At 38.1% G+C, this 22,661-nt stretch overlaps 1 protein-coding gene across 3 annotated transcripts in view; it reads right to left on the bottom strand.

Annotated features, from left to right (window-relative positions):
• Positions 1–268: 268 nt before the first annotated feature.
• The window catches only part of CNOT6 (CCR4-NOT transcription complex subunit 6), a 30,603-nt gene continuing 8,210 nt past the window's right edge, over positions 269–22,661 (bottom strand). Inside the window, exons 1-12 of one of the 3 annotated variants that reach the window (XM_042881489.1) lie at positions 18,109–18,144; positions 16,426–16,539; positions 14,432–14,618; positions 10,652–10,737; positions 10,105–10,209; positions 9,948–10,016; positions 8,688–8,845; positions 8,021–8,175; positions 7,258–7,412; positions 6,544–6,774; positions 5,038–5,240; positions 269–4,392 (exon numbers count right to left, since the gene is read on the bottom strand). In XM_042881489.1, coding sequence (XP_042737423.1) covers positions 4,180–4,392; positions 5,038–5,240; positions 6,544–6,774; positions 7,258–7,412; positions 8,021–8,175; positions 8,688–8,845; positions 9,948–10,016; positions 10,105–10,209; positions 10,652–10,737; positions 14,432–14,618; positions 16,426–16,537 — 1,674 coding nt within the window. In that variant the 5' untranslated portion in view covers positions 16,538–16,539; positions 18,109–18,144 and the 3' untranslated portion in view covers positions 269–4,179. Of the gene's footprint in view, positions 4,393–5,037; positions 5,241–6,543; positions 6,775–7,257; positions 7,413–8,020; positions 8,176–8,687; positions 8,846–9,947; positions 10,017–10,104; positions 10,210–10,651; positions 10,738–14,431; positions 14,619–16,425; positions 16,540–18,108; positions 18,145–22,661 lie in introns of those variants that run through there. The other 2 variants (XM_042881488.1, XM_042881490.1) reach the window with 2 other exon arrangements.

Here is a 22,661-nt window from a genome sequence, read left to right as displayed (position 1 = left end):
ATAACAGGCTTCATATTTTGTTTGGACACGTTTTCCACAAAGTCTGGAGGCATTATTAACCACTTCTTGATTCTGCAATCCAAGCCCAACTGATTCAAAGTTTTTTGGTCCTCAGTTCTACGCAGTACAGGAAAGGCTTCCCAGGATTATCAGATTGCTTATTTGCTTCCATTTTACCCTTGGCTTCCTTCATTGACTTTGGCTACATGTGTACCTCGAGAAAAAGCTTTCAGAACTTAGTTAAAATATGAATTAGACTTCAAGAAGGTTTGAAACAGATATTGGATTTATTGGTCAGCTATGAGTAGGAAAATACATTGGTAAGGAAAAAGAAGACCCTGTATATAAATATAATACTAACTAGTTAAAATTTGACCAAGAAGAAAGTTCCACTGAAGAGAACAGTAAAAGCCCTTGTTTACCATCAGACCATATTCAGTTTCCCATTTATCTTATTGAAGAGCTGCCTATAGACAAATGCAACATTCTTTGAGCTTAGTGCAGATAATGTGCTGGTTTTTGTTACATGAATGGTAAACAAGAGTTAGTCCAGTGCATTACACGTTATACAGAAGTACTGTGAATAAAGACTAAGATATTCTATTTTAGACACTACTTAAACATACCAAGACACTTAAGTGTTACAAATTTATGCAACCAAAAGAAAAGAAGAGCAGTTAACATACTAAACAAATACTGTGACCGGCTGGATGAGAAAGGCTTGCTGCTTATGCAGTTAACTGATTATTACTATTTTTAAAGTTTTACAGTGTAATTAGTCGCCGTTTCCAATGACATCGTAATCATTTTGTCTTTAATACAGATTTTAGCTTGTGGCTGAAAAAGCAAACAATAACCTAAGTCTGCTCAAGAAAACCAAAAGCAACCAAACAAAACCACAAAACACCCAAACTTGAGAGACTTGCTAAAGTTACACCAAAGATGCCTACGTACAACGTTCTAAACAAACTCAGTTTTGTCCAAGCGTTGGCCAAATTTAAAGCTAAAAGGACAAAATAATTACAAAATGCACTGACACTGACTGACGCGCCTTCCCCTTCCACCCCTCCCCATTGATGCCATTCTAAAGCAGTAGCTTGTGGATTCACCTTGTAATCAATCTTGTAATCAATTCTCTTAGCTAAAGGTATGCTCAATTTAACATTTTGATTCCCAGAATTCTTTGCAAATGTAAATACAAGTAGACAAGATATGGTTGACCGTATTTTAAGTGGAAAAAAGCCTGCTCAAACCTCAACGAATCCCACTGATGTTCTGTGGCTTTCGCAGTACGTGCTTTTACAACAGGAACACTGAAGGTACATTATGGCAACATCCAAATCCACCTCCAATAAAATACTGCAGATAATCATTTCAAGTCAAAAACTATGAAGCAAATGTTTTGATTGTGTGAAGACGTGGTTTATTGCCTTATTCTATGCTATAGCTGGAAATTGAGAGTTTTGAGTTACATTTGTTTGACGTACGAATGTATTTTCTTTAGAAGTTTATCTCAGCTCCGTTTTGGTGCCTTCTGTTCTTTCCCTGCATTCAAAGTATTTCTCATTCCCTCCTCTCTCGAGTGACCACATGCACTCTGAGTGTAGTCCAGTTAAAACCCAGTGAAGTCAAAGGAGTGCCTTAAATGTTTTCAGTGGGTCTTTAGTTGGGATCTGATAGACTAGTACAAAAGCTGAAGGAAATGGTTACTTAAATGGACCCTGAAGACTGCCAGGTGACTGAGCAGGGACAGCTGTCTCTCCAAAAGCACCACGGGCCACATTTTAATGATGTAATAATTTCAAACATGTTTAAGACTAAGAAATATAGGAGAACACATACTGGATAAAGCTCAAACCTTTTCAATCTAACAAGTGCACTCAAGCTCCAGAATCTATTAAAGAAAATTATCCCCCCTCTAAGAAATACAAAATGAGTAAGTGCTTCCCTTCCCCTTCTGTAAAGCTTTCTGGACTCAATACACAATCCAGATCCTCAGAAAAGAAAAACAGTTTGCTCAGCTGGACGAGCTAAATCCACTCGTCCTCACTGGAAATGGTCATGATGTACATTACCAAGACATCATTAAGGAAACATGAGTAAAACTTTTTATTCACACTTTACAAAAAAAAAAAAAAAAAAAAAAAGTAATAATAACCAACAAAAAGCAAAACAAACAAACAAAAAAAACGAGAAAAAAATAACACTACGCATTAAATCTACTACAGCAATACTACCAGCATTTCAATGTACTGATTATAAACTGGACGTGTTTGGTGTTTTCACAACTAAAACGAAAACAAAGTAACCCAGGAGATCAGGTCCCAGACAAGGATTCAAGATCAGAATTTCTTCTACTGCAGTTTAAAAATGTACATTTCACATATCCGAACTGTTTGTCACGTTCACTCTCAGCTTAAAACAGAACGGTCTGAGCACACTCGTGTGCTTACTAATTTTTAATAAAATTTTGAATCATTATTACCAATCCACTCTCCCATATATATAAAAATTCTTAATATTTAGAAAGTTCTCTTAATGCTCAGTGTCCTTTTGCTTCCCTGCCCGCAGCTGAAACAAAAGCTGTTTAAGATCAAGCTTTCTATCTCCATTTATTTTCTTTTTTACATTGATTATTTCTGTGGTATTATTTTAAGGAGGTGATAACGTCTCTCTTTTACAAAGACACAAGTTAAATTCATAAGCTTTTATATACTTGGCTTCGTGACACAAATGGCACTGAGGGTACACAATAACTTTAGTCTTGACACTTTAAAAATAAGACTTGGTCACTTTAAAAATGATCTGAAGAATTGTCTTTGGGACCTGTTTTGAAAACGCGTTTCTTTTTTACACTGCTTCATCAATAGAAAACGTAAGGGTTCTATTTTCTTCATCAAGGAATTATACTCTGAAACTGAGGAACACACTCAAACTAAGGAGAATTCACATGATAATTCTTAGTGGGAAACAGAGCACTGTGCAATGACACTGAAAGAAGCAGTGCGCGGGATTAGAAGCTAGAAACTGTGTACCCATAACCCGAACATGTTCAGAGTGTGATACCCAATGCTTCACAAAGGAAAAAAAGAAGATGCCACAGCTTATACAAAAGTATCTTCATAAAATTTTCACAAGTGTTAACGTTATTTAAAAAAAATAAAAGAGGATGCACAGGCTCTCTCTGCATGCACAGGCAGTGCTAGTTGAGAACAAATTTAAGCAGGCACAGTGGAGATAGGACAGGTATTAAAACAGAAATGAGGAAGCTATACACAAGTATCCCTACATTTTACCTCTAAAGTTAGAGATGAGAAAAATATCTGAGTGTATACACATCTGCAGTAACTTTCAATGCATACAGGTCTACTTATATTCACTGCTTAGCTTATATGTTCTGTGAGAACTCCGTGCTTTTCTCTTTTTTAAATCAGAGACCAATAGAATGTATTTAGTCCTCTGTAAGATACTGAGATTTTATAGATTTGGATTTTAAAAGCAACGTTCTCAATTGAACATAAGAAGTAGTACAAAAGGGCTCACAAAACCCTAACAGTGCAAATCGTTAGCAGAGAAAACCTGTGTCAACCTCTTTTACGAGCTGGCCTTTGTAACACATGAAAACAGATAAAAATTTAGCCTTAGTTTACAATACAATCATTTTCCAAATCTGATTTTTTTTTTTTAAAGTACAAAATTTCATAAATCAGGTTTTCTGTTGTTCATATACAATCAATAAAGGCTAAATTCAAATTCTATATTTTACAAACAAGTCTGAAAAAGGAGGGAGTGAAGTACGGAAGAATGTTCTGTGGATGTTCCTACTGGCCTCAAAAAAGTAGTGCTACAGATAACTGTGCAAAGAGAATATACTGTATAACAATTCCCTATTTCAAGGCATGAAAATGTCACGTTGGATAAAAGAAACAGGAAGGTGAACTGCAACGTATTAAAGAAAGGTGCAAATGCACCGATCGCTGTCGACTGTATACAAAGTATAGTGGGCTCAGAATTATGTCTGTTGATAGCACCTGGCTTTTACTATGTCTTTAGCAAATAATTAGATTTAAGATTAAGATCATTAAGAAAAAAATCCCTGTTGGCCATACCTCACTCCTCTATATTCAGATTTTACAATTGTACAGGTTTGATTGAGGTTACCCTCTAAAATGTACTTAACTACCTCCTGCCAGGGAGATGGATTCCATTTACAGGAGGCAGGAAAGGCAGCAAAAGCTCCAGTTGTGCAAAAAGTGAGAAGTGGTCAGAAGGGATGAGTGGATGCGGACAACCACTTATATTGTTCTCTATTAACCAGTGATGATCCAAAGGTCCGAGAATGCCAAGTATGTTTAGCTGAGGTTTAGAATAGAAGATGTAGTCAATAATACCCTAAAACAAGAAGGGAAACAGCATTATTAGTACATGATCTTTACCCGAGTTGTTTTGCTAAACAAAAGGTGAATTCAGTATTAGGAATAACTGCAATGCTATCATTCCTTCGCTGCAGTTTATCTTCAATTTGGGAGACTTCTATTTCCTGTCCTGTGGGTAGTACAGATTAGGAAAACAAGTGAAAATTCCACCCCACATCACTCCTGCTCTCCTGTTGGAGGTTTTCATTTCCATTCTCCTACAAAGCTTCAAAATCAGAGAAATGTAATTTGAAGAACAGAGCCATCTTTCTTTTCCAGCAGTAGCATGCATTATTTCCTCGAGATTGGCAGCTTAACTGTCCAAATTCCACTATTCCATTTAGCTTAGATTATTAGAATACATCATCTTATTTACAGGGAAGGATAACAGTGCCCTTGATCTTGCAGAACTACTATAATATTAATATGAGAAAGGAAAGCTTGATTTTTGGAGATGGAAGTTTTAGGCATTCTGTTTGCTAAATGTGTTTTAAACGAACTTGGTGAACTTACTGTTAGCTACCTAAACATTAACTTCTTTGTTAAACAATTAACTAACTGGATTTCCACTAATAAAACTTAAAGACGGAAAATTTTTTCAAAGCAACAGCAAAGTCCTTACCTTGAAGTCAAACGTGTAATTTGTATAAGGCATTAGACCATTCTCATAGGCACTCTTCAACTTGAAACCATGTGTGATTCTTCCATTTGTTGTTCCATTTTTTCCGTTACAACTGAAGTTAGTAAGACTTTCATTGTATCTCAGCTCCTTGAAATCTTTGTGGTTTGTTTCCACTCCACCAGTGCTCAAGTATTCAACAACACCTATCAGGAGAGGCAGATACACAATAAGGTATTAACAAGCATGCAGCAAGTGTGCACGGATTACTTTGATCTGTATGTGAAATCTTCTGCTTTATATAAGCACACACAATATAGTCAGCAGTTGATCTTAAAGAGATATTGTAAGACAGTGTCTATGTGTTTCAAGAGCAAATCCACCTAGAACAAAGACTGATTCATTAATTAGAAAAAAAAAAACAACCAGAAAATTAAATAGAACAGACTGTCTTGAGAGGGTTGGGGAAGATAAAAGAGATGGAAGTAAAATTCCATAGTGCTTGATAGGCCACTTCTTATCTTCACACACAAATCTCAGCTTTCAACACTGCTTGGCTAAAATGACTCTTGGAATCCAGGAGGCTACAAAGCAGAACAGATTCTGCCTGGAAAAAAAAAAAATTAAAAAATATATATCTATGATTGTGCCTCTTAATTTCAGAACAGCTGTGTTAGGGTTCAGGATTTAAAAGAAGTGACTAAGTGTTCTGAAGGCACAATCAGACATGAACTGCCCACTGCAATAAGCACCACCAATACTTGCTCTCTTTGCATCACAGAGAATCCCTTTTCCAGCACTGCTAAGCAATAGCATCAGGTTAGGGTTGATAGCAATGGCTAAGATGTTGCCAAGTAGAGGCCAAAAGGAAGGTGGACTGGGGATGGAGATAACTATATAGTAATCAACAAGAAAGAAGGATGGTGCTCAAATCCACCACTCAAATTTGGTTCCTGAGAAAGAGTCAAGAAGGGGTAAACTGAATTTGCTCTTTTCTTGAATTCTGTAGTTTGCTACAGTCAAAGAAATCTGCACATTATTGAGGAGCACTGAAGAATTCTTTTCTCATAGGAGACGTATTGAGTTTTAGAAGTCCTAAAACATTTGAGCAGCAGAAAATGATTGTATGGTTGCAACTTTAAAGAGAAGAACATGTATTTTCACACTTAAAACCAATCGTAAAAAACAACCCACAGTCATCAGCAGCACTGTAACACAGAAAGTTATTTTGGAAGACATTTTCTTCTTTTCCATTCCTGTATTTTGAGATAACAATCAAAATGATTCTGAAAAACAAAAATTGAGCTATAGTACTGCACAGGCAGTAAAGGTCACTCACAAAAGCAGCAGTTCCATCTTTTTATTTTCTTAGCACTTCTAGCCCTTGTAATATCAAATAATATATTCCCTGGGTTAAAAATCCCTTTAAAAATTGAGCCCTTAGCATTTGGATTGTCACACACTTGAAATAGTCTGAGAAAAGAGTAACAACAGGAGTAGTACTCTTACCAGAGTCGGGCAGAGAGTTGAGATCGGCGCACAGTACAAGTGGAATGGTTCCAAGTTCCCCTGCAACACCAGGCTTGAGACTACGAGAAGCTTTATCAATAATGTTCTTTACCTCGGATAGGAACATCATAGTCTGAACCAGCTTCACATCAGAATAATCTGGGTCCCAATGCATGTGTGCATTAGCAACAAGAACGAGCTGCTTTTCCATCCCCAGATGTGGCTTTCCGGCTAAAATTTAAAATTAAATATTTACCTTGCATAGTCAGCAACAGAAAATACTGTCATCTTTAATTGTGTTCAATTTTAAACAAGACATTTGAGGGGAGAAAAAAAGAATACCAGCTGCTTGAAAAGAATTACTAGCATTTAGTTTAAGAAGGCTACACAACTCCTCTTGTAATACTAAGTGCTAAGTGTTTTAGTTGATTGTAAGCACAAGGAATAATCTGAGATCAACTCATTCTCTGATACCTTCATGCATCTCCAAGCAGAATCCCTCAAACTGCAGGTTTATTTTTTTTTTTCAGCACAAAGTTACAGTAAAAAGGAAATTGGATCTAACAGGTGAATGTAAGTTTAAACACTGCAAGCCCAGAGAAATTTATTTCCGAAGAGGATTTGAGGAAAAGGTGTAGGTTCAAGTGGTGATACAGTTGGCTTTTTGTGTTCATTGATAAAATACAGTGCATTCAAAAACTTAACAGCACTTACATGACATTTCTATCAATTCTTTTCGCAGTTCTAACAACACAGCAACTCCAATGTTATCTTTTGTCATAACTCTGTTCAGCATAGCTTCTGAGCCTTCTGAGTTTGCCATAGCCAGTTGATTGAACTCAACAGTATGTTTCTGAACCAAAGTAAATCTGAAAGAGGAACATCAGATACGCTTCCTTCAGTGGACAGTTACCAAAGGAAATGTTTTAGATAAATCCCCCTCTTAACTAAAGCTCAAACACATTCACGGTAAGAAAGCCTCAGCCCATCCTATGATTTCATAGACATCATTAACTGAAATCAAAAGGATACTGTTCTCCTAGTTATTTTTAAGATATCAAGCTGATTTTAATGACAACATTTATTTTGTAAAAAGAAGGAAGACCTACTGGAAGAGTGCTTCATTTTGATTCCATATAAGATTCAAGCTCAAACTTGCAAGTTTAATAGCAACTAAATACTTGCTTGTGGCATCGTTGTGGACACAGAGGAATGGAAGGAAAGCTATGACCATGGCTTGCAGTCTTAATTCAGTCTTTGAGATTTTTATTTTTTTTAAATAAGAATTAAAACGCAAACGTCTTTAATGCCTAATGGCTGTATTTGAAGCATAATTTAGTGAACTCATGACTTGTTAATACCAAACAGCTACAAAAGGGGTGAGCAATGCCAAATTATTTTGACTTTAGAATGACCCAAGAAATTGTGTGAAAAAGAGCAAGACACAATGAAAGGCTTTATAAATCAAATCACTTACTTTTCTGTTTTGAAAAATATTGCACAACCATCAACATGTTTTCTTTCCTGTTCTGACATTGTCCTAGCTCTAGATTTTGGACTGAAGAATCCATTATAACCACGTTCTTTCAATTCTACCAGGAAAAAACTGTAGTACTGCTCAGTTTCAACCTCCTATAAAGTCAGAACACAGCACACCATGAATCTACTATTACCAAAACACACAAGACTGATATTATTTACTCTTCAGAAGTGTAAATCAGTTCCAAATTAGATTTAAGGAAAAAAAACCACACATAAGAATTAAGTACACTGGAGAATACAAATTTGAGAGCAATATTTGTACTTTAAGAAGAAAATACAAATGAATTTCTGTAATCCCCAGAGTTATGATTATCCTAAGCCTTTTATTGGAAAACGTGTCAATTATACCCTCACATGCACACACAAAGACACCCCCACATACACTTCTTTGATCAGCAGCTGCTGGTTCACATTCCAACTGTGTGGGCTGAAAAGCATTCTTTTGATGTCAAACAGCAAATACTGCCCTGAACACCACTCCTTTTCTTCCTTTTATTTTTAGAGCGTTTTGAAAACACACCATTTACAGCAAACGTATTTAATACAGAGAAACAAGCGCGTGAGAATTGAAAGGGAAAACGAAATTACAGTCTATCTTTTACCTGAAGACTTATGATGTCAGCGTTGCAGCTCAGGATTTCCTGCATAATGGCTTTTTTTCTGTACTCCCAGTTCAACGCCCACGACGGGCAGTAGCCATACAGCTGCCGGGTAGCGTATTTATCACACAGCACGTTGTAACACATGACAGAGAACAAGGCTGCAGAACAATAATGTTGCTTACATACTGATAGAATAACAACAAAAAACCATACAATTATCTTCTCTATTGTCTTCTGCAGACTTAGGAATTGATAAGTCCTGCAACCAAAACGCAGCACCTGCACTGTAAAAGCATCTTTCAGTCCTTCCAGGAGGATAAATTACCTCCAGGTTGGGATTTCTGGCAGCCATTTACTAACATATACATAGAAACCAAAAAATCAAAACAACTCTTCATAAGGTTAATGCAATATACTGCAGAAAAATGTACTTTACATTAAGTGGTGCATTACTGGGAAAAGCCTTGAAAAAGGCGTTTCAAATGGATTTTAGATAATCTATTTGAGGACTTTACATACCTTAGGATAGCTAGTGCATTTATCCTAATTTGTACCACCAACTGTAACAGATCCACATAATTTCACAGATTCACAGTTAGGGCAAGGAAGCCTTCCCACAAAACACAAGTATAGGTAAAATAAAAACACAATTTTATTTCCATTTCAAAAACCTTACAATTTACAGAAAAGGAAAAATCTACTTCTCAGCATTAATTTGGAACAGGAGGGATATAATGAAACATTCTGGGCAAGATTACAGGTAACCCAGCAGCATAATATTTGCTTTTGTTTCACAGAAAAAGCCGCATTTTAGTAAATAGAAAAGGCTTTATTTTAAACAATTCATGCAGAAGAAACTAGCAAACAATTAAACATAACCTGAGACCAAATAGCAAGAAAGCATAGAGTCAGATGACACATAGGGAACTTCAAAGAAAAATCTTTACCTTTCTGAGGCATTACGATCATGGTCTTCCATTTTTTATTCTCCAACAAATGCTCAGTTAAGCCTGTTACAATTCAACTAACTCACTCACTTTGGACAGTAATTTCAGTTTCTGTGAAGAGTATGCTAATTAAAAGGAAATTATAACAGAATCTGAAGCAGAGGTTCTAGGTAGGATGGGACTGCTGCAACTAACTGGCTGTCAGCACTGGGCAGATGACTGGTTAATTTAAGAATGAGAGATCTTAGTGGCAGATAATAGAGATCAACATTTGATATAGAATGAATAAGAATTTCTTGAAGTGCTACAGTACCTGTGGGTCTGGTACGGTCTGGTTCTTGTAACATAATCCAAGACCTTGGAGGTGGTTGTTCTGTTGAGACTATGGAAATATTTTCAAGTAGAGACAAAAGTGATAATCACATTTATTTCACACAGCAGGAATAGATCTTCTAAGAATGATCACTTACTTCTTTTTGCAGTACCTGCCAAATTATCAAGCAAATAGTTCAGTAGCCTTCGTGTCCCATCTGGTTCCTGATAAAGGTTCAGAATGTCCTGTGTGAGTGGATTTCCTGCAATCACATTTACAGAAGTGCTGAATGAAGGATACAGAACCAGCATGAATTTACTTATCAGTGTTAAAAGCCAGCATCACTGAGAAAGAATACTAAATCTATTATCTAACAAGCTTCAAATCTCAGGTATTCAATCCCACAAAATACTGCTAATGTAGCCTGTTACTGAAACAAGCACCTTATCCGATTCCTGCACAAGCAACAGAAAGCTTCTCGCTCTGCAGAAAGAGGAGAAGCTTCTTTACACTTGGAGGATTTCACCCAAGTGACTCTTGTTCCTCTCTTTAACAATTACTAAACAATGCTTATAAAAGCGGAGTAAGCAGCTACATCTGGGACTGCTGCTCAGAAACATTCATGAATTAGCAGTCTACAGCCCTTATATTGCAGGAGAGACATCATTAAACAAAGCACAGATACCAAGAAAAAGTAGTAATACCTTTCAGACCCAAAGTCTGTAACTGGAACAGTTTTCCCAGCTCAAAAGGTAAAACTCGTAACAGGTTGTTATTTAAATGTAGTTCCCTGTAGACAGAGTAACAATCATATAGGGCTGAAAACAGACCTCAGTTTGTCTTCAGCAGCCTATAGTACAAGTTACTAAAAGAGAAACAATATACTAACAAACCACAGCATAGGAAGAAAAAAATAAACAAACTTGAGCACTGAACAGCATTAGGGGGATTCTGCTGTACTCACACAGGCACAGACAGAATGGGTATCAACTGAAGGAAGGAGGAAAGCAGGTGAATGGGAAGCTCATCTTAACAAGACAGAAATATGATAAACATCAACAATTACTAAAGCATTTAGTAACTACAGTGATCAAGCAGTAGAAGCTCTGGCAAACCAGGCCATGAACCAGCTCAGCTGTGATTAAAGGCCAAATAAAAGAAAATTATATTCCAGAAAACAAGTAAGCAAAAAATTCAGGACCATGGTAGTACTACTAGAGCTTGGACATTACTGTGTTAGTGCAGGGAGTTACAGCTCTTTTTGGTTAAGGTCTCTTGAGAACACTGGTTTACACTTCATAAAAAAAGCAGTGTGCATGCCTCCCAGGTAGTTCATTCTCTCCATTAAGCTGCTTGCATTTGTCTCACAAGCAAAGTGCACACTGATCTGCTGCGTACGCATTTCCAGGCACACACACACACAAAAAAGTCTCTCAGCAACACTGCTTTCATAACACAAAATACACCTTTTTTAACTTCCAAAATTGCAGAACAAACACAAAAGCAGAATTTATGCCTGGAATTCTGACATTCCAATCAATTGGGCAGAGAAAAATGGACTACTCAGCAAGCTTTCCAATTTCTTAGAATCATCCCAACCTAAGTTGAAGACTTTGCTCACAATTTCCAATCAAATTTGCTTCCTTCAGATTTCTATGAGACTGCATTTGAAAAGGAAAGAAACATCTCTTCTTCTAGCCTTGCAAAAGTCAGCTCTATCTGGTCCTTCCCCAGCACTGACTTCCAAAGATTCAGAAAGGGTGCGAAGAATAGAGGGGTTCATTTCACCAATACTGAAGTGGCATGGAGCAGTGGAAGATAAAGGAGGAGATTGTTTTTAATCAGCTGGTTGTCTAGAAGTGGCAAGCCAGTACTCAGCTAACTGACAGCTACAACACACCTAACACCTGGTCTGTAGTTGCTTTGGTGTTTCTTTGGAATATGAAAATCCTACAGTTGAAAACACATATTTCAGCCTAACTCAGAAGCCCACTGTGTTGCTCTGGGGTTTTAAGTATGAACAAGACACACAGCAGGTTAAAAAAAAAAAAGAGAAGATATTATGATATTATTTACAGAAAAAATATCTGAAAACATCAACACTCCCAACAGTTCTCAGCAGTTCCATAAACACTTAACATTCAAATAGATACAATTTTTAATTTTTTTTTAATTACTTTTAATTATTATTTTTAACATTCCATATGACTTTAAAAGGCCCCTAATTCATTCTTTAGGAAAGCCTTTTTTCCTACAACAGCTTTTCAAAGCACCACTAAACTCTAAAAAAATTTTTAAAAAATAAAATAAAATATTAGAAAAAGATTATATACGAATTACAAAAAACCATAGTTCTCAATCTTCTAGTGGAAAATGAGTGAGAAGGAAGAAAGGCAGAGTAGTAAATATCATCACCATTTCTCTCTTGGATGAAAGAACTTGTTTCTCTAATGCTCTATGCATGCATGGAACCCCTGCTGTACAGAAGGGATGATCACAGCAAATTCCGCCAGTTCTTTCAAGTGTACCAAGAGAATCTGTTTTAGATCTGAGCTTTCCAAGCTAGCATGTTACAGTTATTTTTCCTGTCTCCTCACAGATCAGACATCTTACTGCTCCCCCTGACACCTCTTCCTTCAAGTACCTGCAGTAAAAAGGGAGATGCCACGAGCTCTGCCACGCAGCCCAAACCGCTCTCCAGACGTGGGAGCTGTACGACCTGTTACCGATCCTGAAGTGTGAGAGCACAAACTGTTTCTGTGGCTCAGGATATTAGCAATGCCCCGTGCTGAATTACAGTTAGTTTGAATGACTCCCCAGAACCTATGGGAAGCATCTGCAGTGAGAGCCAGCCTGAAACGTAAAACCACAGCACAGCTGAGACCTGCAGAGCGCTATCACACAGGATGCACTTACGGATTTTTCTTCACTTTCACCACAGTGAAAAGAAATCATGGATCAGCTGCAATTACTGAGGACAGAGAGAGCGCAGTGGATTAATGCACTAGTTCTTCATGTCTAGAGATCTGGATTTCAGTGCTACGTTTTTGTCACAAATAGAACTCTAGTTTGACCCGTGGCCTTAGCTACACATCTCACATTCACGAGCTTTATCGTTCTCTACTGAAGAGGTCGAGGACTTGGCAGAGCTGAACCTCCAGAGTCAGAATAAATTGGGAAAGTGTTGCGAAGATGGCATTGTATCTTTTGAAACTACTGATGACTATGCAAGGGTAAGCTAACTTCAGGTAGTGAGTATCAATTTTATAGCAGCACAGTAGAAGGAAAGAAAAAGACTGATGAAAATGAAAGGATGCTGATGAAATACAAAGATGAACTTGAGCATGTACCAGTAAATTTAGGATTGCTAGATTACAATATCTGAAGAGTAGATAAAAGGAGAGAAGAAAGTTATCATAGATTCAGATGTGAACTACTTTGGAATTCGAGCTTTTGGATACAATTTCATCAGCTAATTTAATCCTCCTCAACAAAGTGGTCTTTGCTAAAGTAGAATAAAATTCAATGACTAATATTTCTATGTGCAAACTTGCTTGGCCTCCAGTTTCATAAAGCTGTGCTGGTGGTCCATCACTCCTTCTTACTTCCAATAAAATTCTAGTTACTTTTACACTCAGAGTTCTCTGGTCAACAGATCTGACCATAAACATCTTCAAAATTATAATTAATAAAGTAAATTGCTGGATATAAACCTAACAATAAGGCTTTTTTTTTTCTGGTCAAGAGCAGAAGTCTATTGCTTGTAGATATTTACCTTTATATGTCATTTATGTGTTTACACAACAGTGTTCTGCAAACAAAATGAAATGTTGCAGTCTTAACTATAGAACACAAATGCTCATTACTTGTGTTTCACTTCCAAAAGGAGGTATCATTCCATGAAAACTCTGAGGAGCTAAACATTGTAAAATTCAGTGAAAAAGTTGCATACAGTAGATATTTTTTCCTCCTTAATTTCCATAGGAATGTAATATAGTAAAGGTGGGAAAGAGATGATATTAGAAAAGTTGCATTCGCTATTAAACCCAGAGAATAAAAACTAATATTATTAGGAATAATGAATAAATAGGAAAAACAGTAGTTAATACAACTGTGAATGTTTAATTGGACCCTTTTCCTACATTGCAATAAAGGCAATTTTCTGTGTATCAGTATTTCTTAGATAACTCCAGAAAGATTTGTAAAAGAGTTTAGAAAGAGATGCATAGGAATGGAAACCTGACTTGGAAAGTCATAAAATGGGAGACTGCTGTCAAACTGAGCACTTCTAGAGCTCATTACAGATATATGATGCCACACATCAGAACAGGGTATCACAGAACAGGAGAACAGTGAAAAAAATCAGGAAGAGGGAATTTGTTTATGCTTTTCACTTACTAGAACATCTCTATTATGCCAAAACCCAAGCTACTTCTACAAAGATAATAGTTGAACGAGTTAAACTCCTGTTAAAACTCACATACCTGAGTGACACCATGTTTCCGAGCTCTGCTGGTAAACTGCGGATTTTATTAGAGGACAGGTCCAGATACACCAGGTTATGAAGCTTGGCAATGTCTGAAGGAATACGGGATAAGGAATTGTCACTGAGATGCAAAGCTGTCAAATGGGTCAGCGTCCACAACGATGAACTTAAGCTTCTCACTTTCCCTGTGGAAGGAAGGTAAAGAAGGAAACATTAAAAAAATAAAATCAATGAATCACTGATCTTATAGGTTCAAAGAATAAAGCACTGCTGTACTGATCGGGCAAAAACAATGCAGACTTCAGTTCTGAGCTTTTGCCTTTTCTCAAGTTCCATACAGAACAACAGACCTATTTACTGACCATCCCCTCAACAGTTAATAGACGTTTAAGAAACATTTCTTCAATTGCTGTTTATATTTGGGATATAAGATGGTTCTTCAATTTTCCTCTTATTTCTGTGGAACATCTTTCAAACCAAAGATCTTTGTTCTGTGGCATTCATCCAGCCAGGAACAGGCAGAAATACTATATTTGGAGTGACCAAAGTGCTTGGTTGAGAACACGGATTTCCATCTGGCCTTCAACTGAAAGCAGAATACATACATCACTGCCAGAGATTTTTTTAAAAGGTATCATTTTTGTCTAAACTGAAAGGTGGAAACACGGATTTGCGTTACAGAATCAAGGCTCTTACATCGCAGCATGCAAACAGCGAGAGATATAATCAGAAGAAGGTCTCAAAACATTTCTTCCCTCCAAGATTTTTTTTCCTCAGGAGGAGCCCTTTTTCATTTGCAAGAATCACCTAACTGCCAACTTGAAGGAGGAGCATCACCATCAGTTTCTCTAAGGTTAAAAAAGTGCTAAAGCCTTTGAAAAGCCCAGCGTTAAAAACAGCATCGTTAATAAATACACCAACAGGTACACATAGTAATTCCTTTTATTATGAAGAACACTATTTAAGGAAACAGCTCACATTCAGTGCCTGGGGAAAGCTACACTGATACATGTGTATCTGGAAGGCAGTCCGTGGTAACAAAATGTTTAATGCAGGTGTAATTGCCAGAGAGCTACAAGAGAGTGACTAGGACACAAAAGCCTGCCGCTAAGAGTTCTGAGATTTCAATAAGAGCAATTAAAGCATTTGTGGCTTTCTGCAGCAGATGACCAAGTATTTTGCAAGGAAAAGACAGCGTGATCATTAATGGAACAAAGACACTGCCACATTTTACTTTGCAAGGCAAATGCATACAATTCCTTCAAGGATTCATTCTCCTGTGATGCTCATTAATAATTTTTTTGGAAGGTTTTTAAGTACAAATCAGTATTTCTCTGCATTTTTAAAAACTGCATTAACAACTCCTCCCTCTCTCCTAGCCTCTAAAGGCAAACAGGTGACTGTGATCAAAGAAACCTTTCGAGCTGAAAGGATTTATATATTCTCTTCACCACCTATGTTTCTCTTGGCTGGAATCAGACTATAGTAAGATCACAAAGCATGAAAGGAAAGAGCTATTACTTAATGCATTTCCTATGCATAGGTAGCAGATGTCCAAGTGGATATTCAAGTTTAAATTAATGCTTCTTGAAGCAGCATTTAACTAGGTTTCTGCATCTGTAACCTTTGAGTAAGTACTGAAATTCACATGTAAAGACATGTGGCACTTGAAGCAAGACACAGATTCAGTGATCTGGAAGGGAAAGTCTTCACAATTAGAAGTCCTATTTGCTTTCTATACATTTCTCTATTGAACAGCCACTTAGAAATGCCAATCTTTTAAAGAAATTCCTTATTTAATCAAAATTTCAGCTTAAAGCTTCAATTTATTATCGCTTCTTCAGTTTACCACTGAACGTACCACACCGAGCTTAGAACTTCTTTCCTACAGCTGTTTCATACTCCCTATGTTTCTCGTTGAAGCTCATACCGTGCAGGCTGCTCTTAAAATGCACTGAAACCTTAACTGAGGATCATTCCCCAGCTCCTCACCACTTATTTCCAACTCTGCCCAGTGTGATTTCTTTCCGTTGGCTGCTTCCTCTGAGGACATAATTGTGTACATCCTCCGTGGATCAGGTGGATCGTACTTTTCCTTGGGCATTCCTGTCGATACACAACAACAAAGGATTATGACATGTTAGAGTGAGAATTCTTTAAAAGGTAATTTCCATTTTACACCTAGGTATTGTACTGGATATTCAATCCAAATATGTAAAGATAATCTGCATCTATCTATAAGTCTATACTAGAATGACAGGCAAAGATCCAACCCCAGCCCCCAATAATTTAACCATGTCTGTAATGCAATACAAGCATTCTATCTGACACCCCTCATGAGTACACCCCTGTACTGCTCTGCAAACACCCCATCACACCGCAGTCTCCTTTGCCACTGGCCTACAGAAGCAAAACCTCCAGCAACCACAGCTAGACAAAGAAACTTTTAGACTTTCCATTCTCCTAGCTGGTCAGAAAGCTGCTTAGAATAACAACCATATCCAAATTCTTTAACAACGAGACTTCAGAAATTGATCACCACCACCACCACCACATTACATACACCTCGCACAAACTACAGAAAATGTTTGCTACTATTCTTGTCTACCCATCACTTCCAGGCTTACTGCAATTCTCAACGCATGACACAAATTCAGTAACCAAGAAAATGTTTCTAAAAGGATCCTCAATTCTTCAAGTCTGCAGAACAACAGCACTGCAATCCAAGCCTTAGCCTACTCTTCTGAGTCTAAAAACATTATTTCTAACGTAGAGATTCTGATCAGTTTCTTAAGTTTTACCGTTAAGCATCTAACTGATCTTAACTTCTCTCACTCTCTTCCTCATTGTTCCTGATAAGAAACTCAGAAACACTTCTGGTCAGTGCTTCTTCATTACCACAGCCCAGCCTGGACAGTGGAAGAGAACTGCCAAAAATTCCTAGGCAGAGCCCTCCCTCCAGCATTCCTGTATGGCAGCAGACCAGTACCACCTCCGAGGACAGAGAAGGAATGAGAAAAAGGCAGTACTGCTTTCTTTCCACCTCACAAATAATATAGTCGGGATTCGGTCAGTTGAAAAGGGAAAACAGCTTAAACGTACCTTGATTTATATAAATACTGTATTAGCTTACCCATTAGTTGCATGTTTTAAGGTTACAAAGGACTCCCAACATACATCATTTTTACCACAAATCAAAACACACTATTGCACAGTTCCATGCATACATAAGAGCTTTCATGGCAAAGTTCCCCATCTTACATTGAAGTATCCACACCAAGAAGCACAAGCCATGAACCACAAAAGTGATTTATGCGCAATAAGTTGAACATCAGTCACTCAAAACATATTTACAAATATGTTAGAAGCAAAGCGATACAATTACTAGAGCAAAACACATAAGAGTAATGCAGAGAAGCTGACACCCTGATAACACCCAGTTATCACACCTAGCAAGGCTTTCTATCGAGTCTTTTCTTCAGCCCTGGGCAAACTGAGTACATCAGAAAAGCACTGCACCTCACTGGAGCATTAACAATAATCCTCCCCAGGCCACCAGCCAGACCTACTTGCCATTTATTTAATGGAAGTTATTTACTACATACATTAAAAAACAAAATACAGCTGATTACGTGACTTCATTAAAACAAAAGTTATCTAGTGCCAACTGCTTACTGTAATGCAACAGCTCTTCTACTGATCCACACCTCTTCCCTTTCCCACTCCCACTGCTGGGCAGAATCAGCTCCACCCAGAGAAAAGAAATTCCTCTTTAAGAAGTGAATTCTGGGTAAAGCTCTGAGATTATAAATAGCAGCTGGGATGGGTTCCTTATAGAATGGCCATACCTGAGATCTGAGGATGCTAAAATCATTAGGTGTTATGCTTTTAAACGAAGCTAATTAAAATAGGTAAGACTGAACTGAAAATCACCAGAAAGGTAAAAGTGTAACTTTACCTTGTAGTAGCTATTTAATGAGTGCAATCCTAGATGGCAAAACAATATATACAGCATCTCCTCTGAAACTGCTACAAATGAGCACGCCTTTCACAAAGGCTGTCACCACAAAGCGCTGTCGCCGTGCCTTTCCAGGCAGCATTCCCCTCCTTCACCCCTCTGATGCGTTCTCTTCCTGCATCTCCTGCACTTAATAAACGTGCTCCACTTTCTAAAAACGAAAGCAGGTAGTACTAGAGACAGAAATCTCATTCAGTACGGAAATGCGAATGCTCCCCAGAGCACAGTCAATCACATGCACTAATTAACAGACTTGCTGGTACCAGCGCTACATGGCCTCCCTGCTACCAAAAGAGGATGACATACTTTTCCAGTGGGTTTTTTTAATGCACGGTAACACGACTGATGAGATTTAACACAGGATTTAGGTTTTTTAGGTAAAACGCAGGTTTTAACACAGGATATCGGTGAGCCCGTCCTGCCAGTGTCACCATCTGACCCGTTCTCAGCATTCCTGTTTGACAGATTTCCCTTTCCCACTGCTGCATTTCAAAGTGCAAAGCCTAAGCGTAGGATCACCCCACAGCAGAAAAAGCAGCAAGTGCAGACTGGGCAGCCATGCTCAAGGAGCAGTGCTGGCTCTGAGGTGCAGCACTGACGTGGGAAGGCACCCCACGAGATCTTTGTGCACCTTCATTCATCGGGTAGAGCTGAAGATTTCCCAGGCCCTGACAGCCAGAGTAAATGTGGGTCATGCTGGCCACCAAAGAACACAAATGTGATATCTTGAACTATATTTCAAAACTGCACAGCAGGGAGTAGTTGGATAAATCACTGCTTTCTGCAAATCACTGTCTCCTCTTCTTTCTCCACCTTCCCCATTCCAAATTTAGAACCTGCTGAGGTAAACGTCAGATGAAGGGATATGGTTTTGTCAGACTAAAGCGATTTTAAGAGGCATAAAAACGGTGCTGGACATCCTTAAAGCCTTTGATAAGTGCAGCTTTAATAATGTAGCTTAACACAGCGATCATTTACATCTCATTTTCAAAAGAGCTTACACCACCTGTAATTTTCAGTTGCACCAGCAGACTGGGGAAAGCACCACTGAATATTCAGCTGTTACACACACCACTTAGTTGGCAAGGGAGAAACGGTTTATCAACAACGACAGGACACAGACAACAGAATGCATTCCACGCAACCAAAATTCATGCAGTGAAGGGCATGTAATGATGTTTAAAAGCAAATTAAATTGTTTACTATGTTGTACCAGGTTGTTAGAACTAAATTTAAAAGCTGAAACACAAAATTGCTTGAGAGTTGACGAGGAGGACAGCTGCCCACTCCTACCCCAGTCACTCAATCCCAATGCAGAATTAACACTCCTAACCTTACAGGAGCTGAGCTAAACCAGGCTGATGATGTCAAGAGCAAAAAGCTCTATCTGACACAGGAAATCAGATTGGGAACCTTCAACACGGACACAATTTTAAGCCTTTGTTTACATGAATGGCTCTGAGAGAAAGAGAGCAAAAAGAGAAACAAAGGGAAGAAAAATACTGAAGATTGCCAAGTCAAGAGAGGCCAAACTGTTAGGAGTGCTGACAGTGGTGACTAATGCAACAAACTGATGATGATTTGGGCTTCTCTCAAGATCACTAGAGACAAACCAAATTCCCACAGGGTTGAGTTGCACCTGTGCCAATTGCTGCCCAACTCTCCAGGTTAAAGCAATGAGTGCAGTCAGGTGATTAAGAGCCAGGCGAGCTGTTCTATAGAACTGTCCTGGAAAAGAGTTGTGATTACCAGCAGCTGTGTGAGTGGGTGTGCTGCTCCATTAAGCAGGGGCTGCTCTGCTGCTGAAGAGCATTTATAGCCAAAGCAGCAGTGCTACTGGGAGTGCAGGCTAAGGGAAAGTTAGTGGCCTAAAAAGGAAGAGCTGTCTAAGGGCCAAGCTGTTTCTGCTGCACTACTCTCCAGGGAAGGATGAGAAAGGACCACAGCCCCAGGGCATGGTAAGTCTCCTATGTTAGAGCAAAATAAAAGGTGGAAACTGGGCTATGAGGCAGCTAATGATCCAAACAACTCTAGAAGGGTATCACTGAATAATGCCTCTGAACTAGAGGGGTGATAGTGTGGGAGAACTGCTCTGAGTGACAAAGTAGGGAAGAGGATGGCTTTTTCTTCCTCCTGTCCTTCCCTTTTGCTAGTTTTATGGAATTAGAAAATGGCATGAAGCATGATTTAACTGAAGTAAAGCCTTTCTTCTTAAAAGAGAGAATAAAAAACTACAGGTTTACATCCAAAACACCACAGATAAATGACTTCTTTTTCAAAGTTAAATGCTTTAGGCAGCTCCTGTAAGCCAAATCTACTATCCACCCTTCAAGTATTAAGTTTACTATGAGTGTTAAGTTCCTCATAAAATATTTTCTAAATATTTTCCATTTTCTATGGAAAATACTATATAGTATTTTCCATACCAGCCATTAAACCAGGCAAAGGAAACTTTTATTCTAAAGCTCTATATAAAACACTGAACCAATGAAAGCAGTGTAAGTTAATATTCAGATACCATTTTAACTTCCTCTGACTGAATCCATTATTCTGAAAGAACTACTGCAGCGTATGTGAAAGAGCCTCTGCAAAGCCTACTTACAGATACGTGAGTACCCTTAGAAATACCAACACACTAGGCTGAAGCAGCAGGAATCTGCTTCTGAAACTCTTTGACATGTGCTGAGAACTTCTTGCTTCCTTTTCTCCATTCCTTGAGAATGCTAAAACTGATGTAGACCAAAAAGCTTCTGGAAAGGAGAAGTAAAAGTAAAACCACATCTGATTGAGTGCATAATGAAATTTGTTTCTTTTTATGTCAAAACTGTAAATAAACTATAGAAATCAAAGTCTAATAAGGTTGGAAGTAAGCAGATAACTGAAGTGTTTTCCTTTTGCCAGTGCAGAAGACACATACTGCATCTGTTGAAAGCAATAGGAGAGGCTAAAGTACTAGAACTATGTTTACTAGACAGTAAAACCAGTCAGTCAATCAAAAATCTAATGAGATGTTTATAACCTGTGAGGCCTTTTTCCCCCCTCTCCAAACTCTAACACTGGATGTTCATAGCAGATCATTCCTTTGTAATTTTGTGCCTTTAACCTTGAAGCTTCTTCATGTAATCCAAAACTTTACTCAAAAATCAGATCCAAAGGTTTTCCCCACAAATTAGTGATTCTGGCACAGCCTGATAAGCCTTGAACTCAAAGTCAATCTGGGATTCTCCTCACCCCCAACTGCTTGCCTCGTGGTTTTACTTCATGCTAAGCAGAACTAAGCTGGTCCTCCTGCGGTTCCTCCCTCCTCAGCACTGTTTCCTCTTCACTCTTGCATCAACACTGATCCTTCTCTGGTAAGGAGATGAGCTGGGTAAGAGATGTTCACTGGCCAAAAGAGGGTGGGAGGAAAAAAAGAAGGTATGCATTTGGGGAGTTCAATTTCCTGCCTCATAGTAGTAATTTAAGTGTGTATTTGCAGCACAGCTCTTCCACAGACTGAAATCCAAACAATGTCATTGTTTCTCTGGCCATATCTAAAATTTTCTCTTGCCCAGCAGGAAGCAAAATCTTGCTTCCACCTGCCATCATCTAGGCATTAGTTAAATAGTAACATTGAACAAAGTCTAAAATCCTACACGAAGTCAAAGTACAACGCTTTTTAGATAACAAAACTATACTAGTCCTTATGTATAGTCAAATCAAAAATGTTAGCCTGTGAATGAAGGGTTAATATCTCTTCTACTGAGCTTTATTAGGGAGAACAGAAACTATTGCTTTGAACTGTAATTAATGATCTCTTTTTAAAGAGAAGGAACAACAGAAATGCAGCTAAAAGATACCTACTCCACTTTGGGAGGGGGGAAATTAAGCTAATTTTATAACACTGTATTCCTATGCTCACTATAAAACCTAAAGTTTACTAAGCTTGTTCTTTCAAGTACACTCGCTTTCTGCATTTCCCATAAAGCATTAACTGCTCTTTAAGGAGGTGTTTGCTCAAAGAGAATTAAGTTTATAGCTTTCATGTTCCCTTCAGCATTGGCCTTTTACTTAGTAAGTGATGATTTCTATGGGAATTGAACTATGTTTCTGCCTGAAGTACAGGCAAATGAAGGAACAGCCCTGTGCACATGGCTGCTGTCCTGGCTGGGATGATGAGGTGCAACACCTGTTTCCCTACAGAAAACAACAGAAGCTTGAGCAGGTTTAT

This window comes from Lagopus leucura, unplaced genomic scaffold, assembly GCF_019238085.1.
Source record: "Lagopus leucura isolate 7727_CA_CO unplaced genomic scaffold, USGS_WTPT01 Super-Scaffold_100030, whole genome shotgun sequence".
Lineage (NCBI taxonomy): Eukaryota > Metazoa > Chordata > Aves > Galliformes > Phasianidae > Lagopus > Lagopus leucura.
This window is presented reverse-complemented; position numbering and strand designations above follow the sequence as displayed.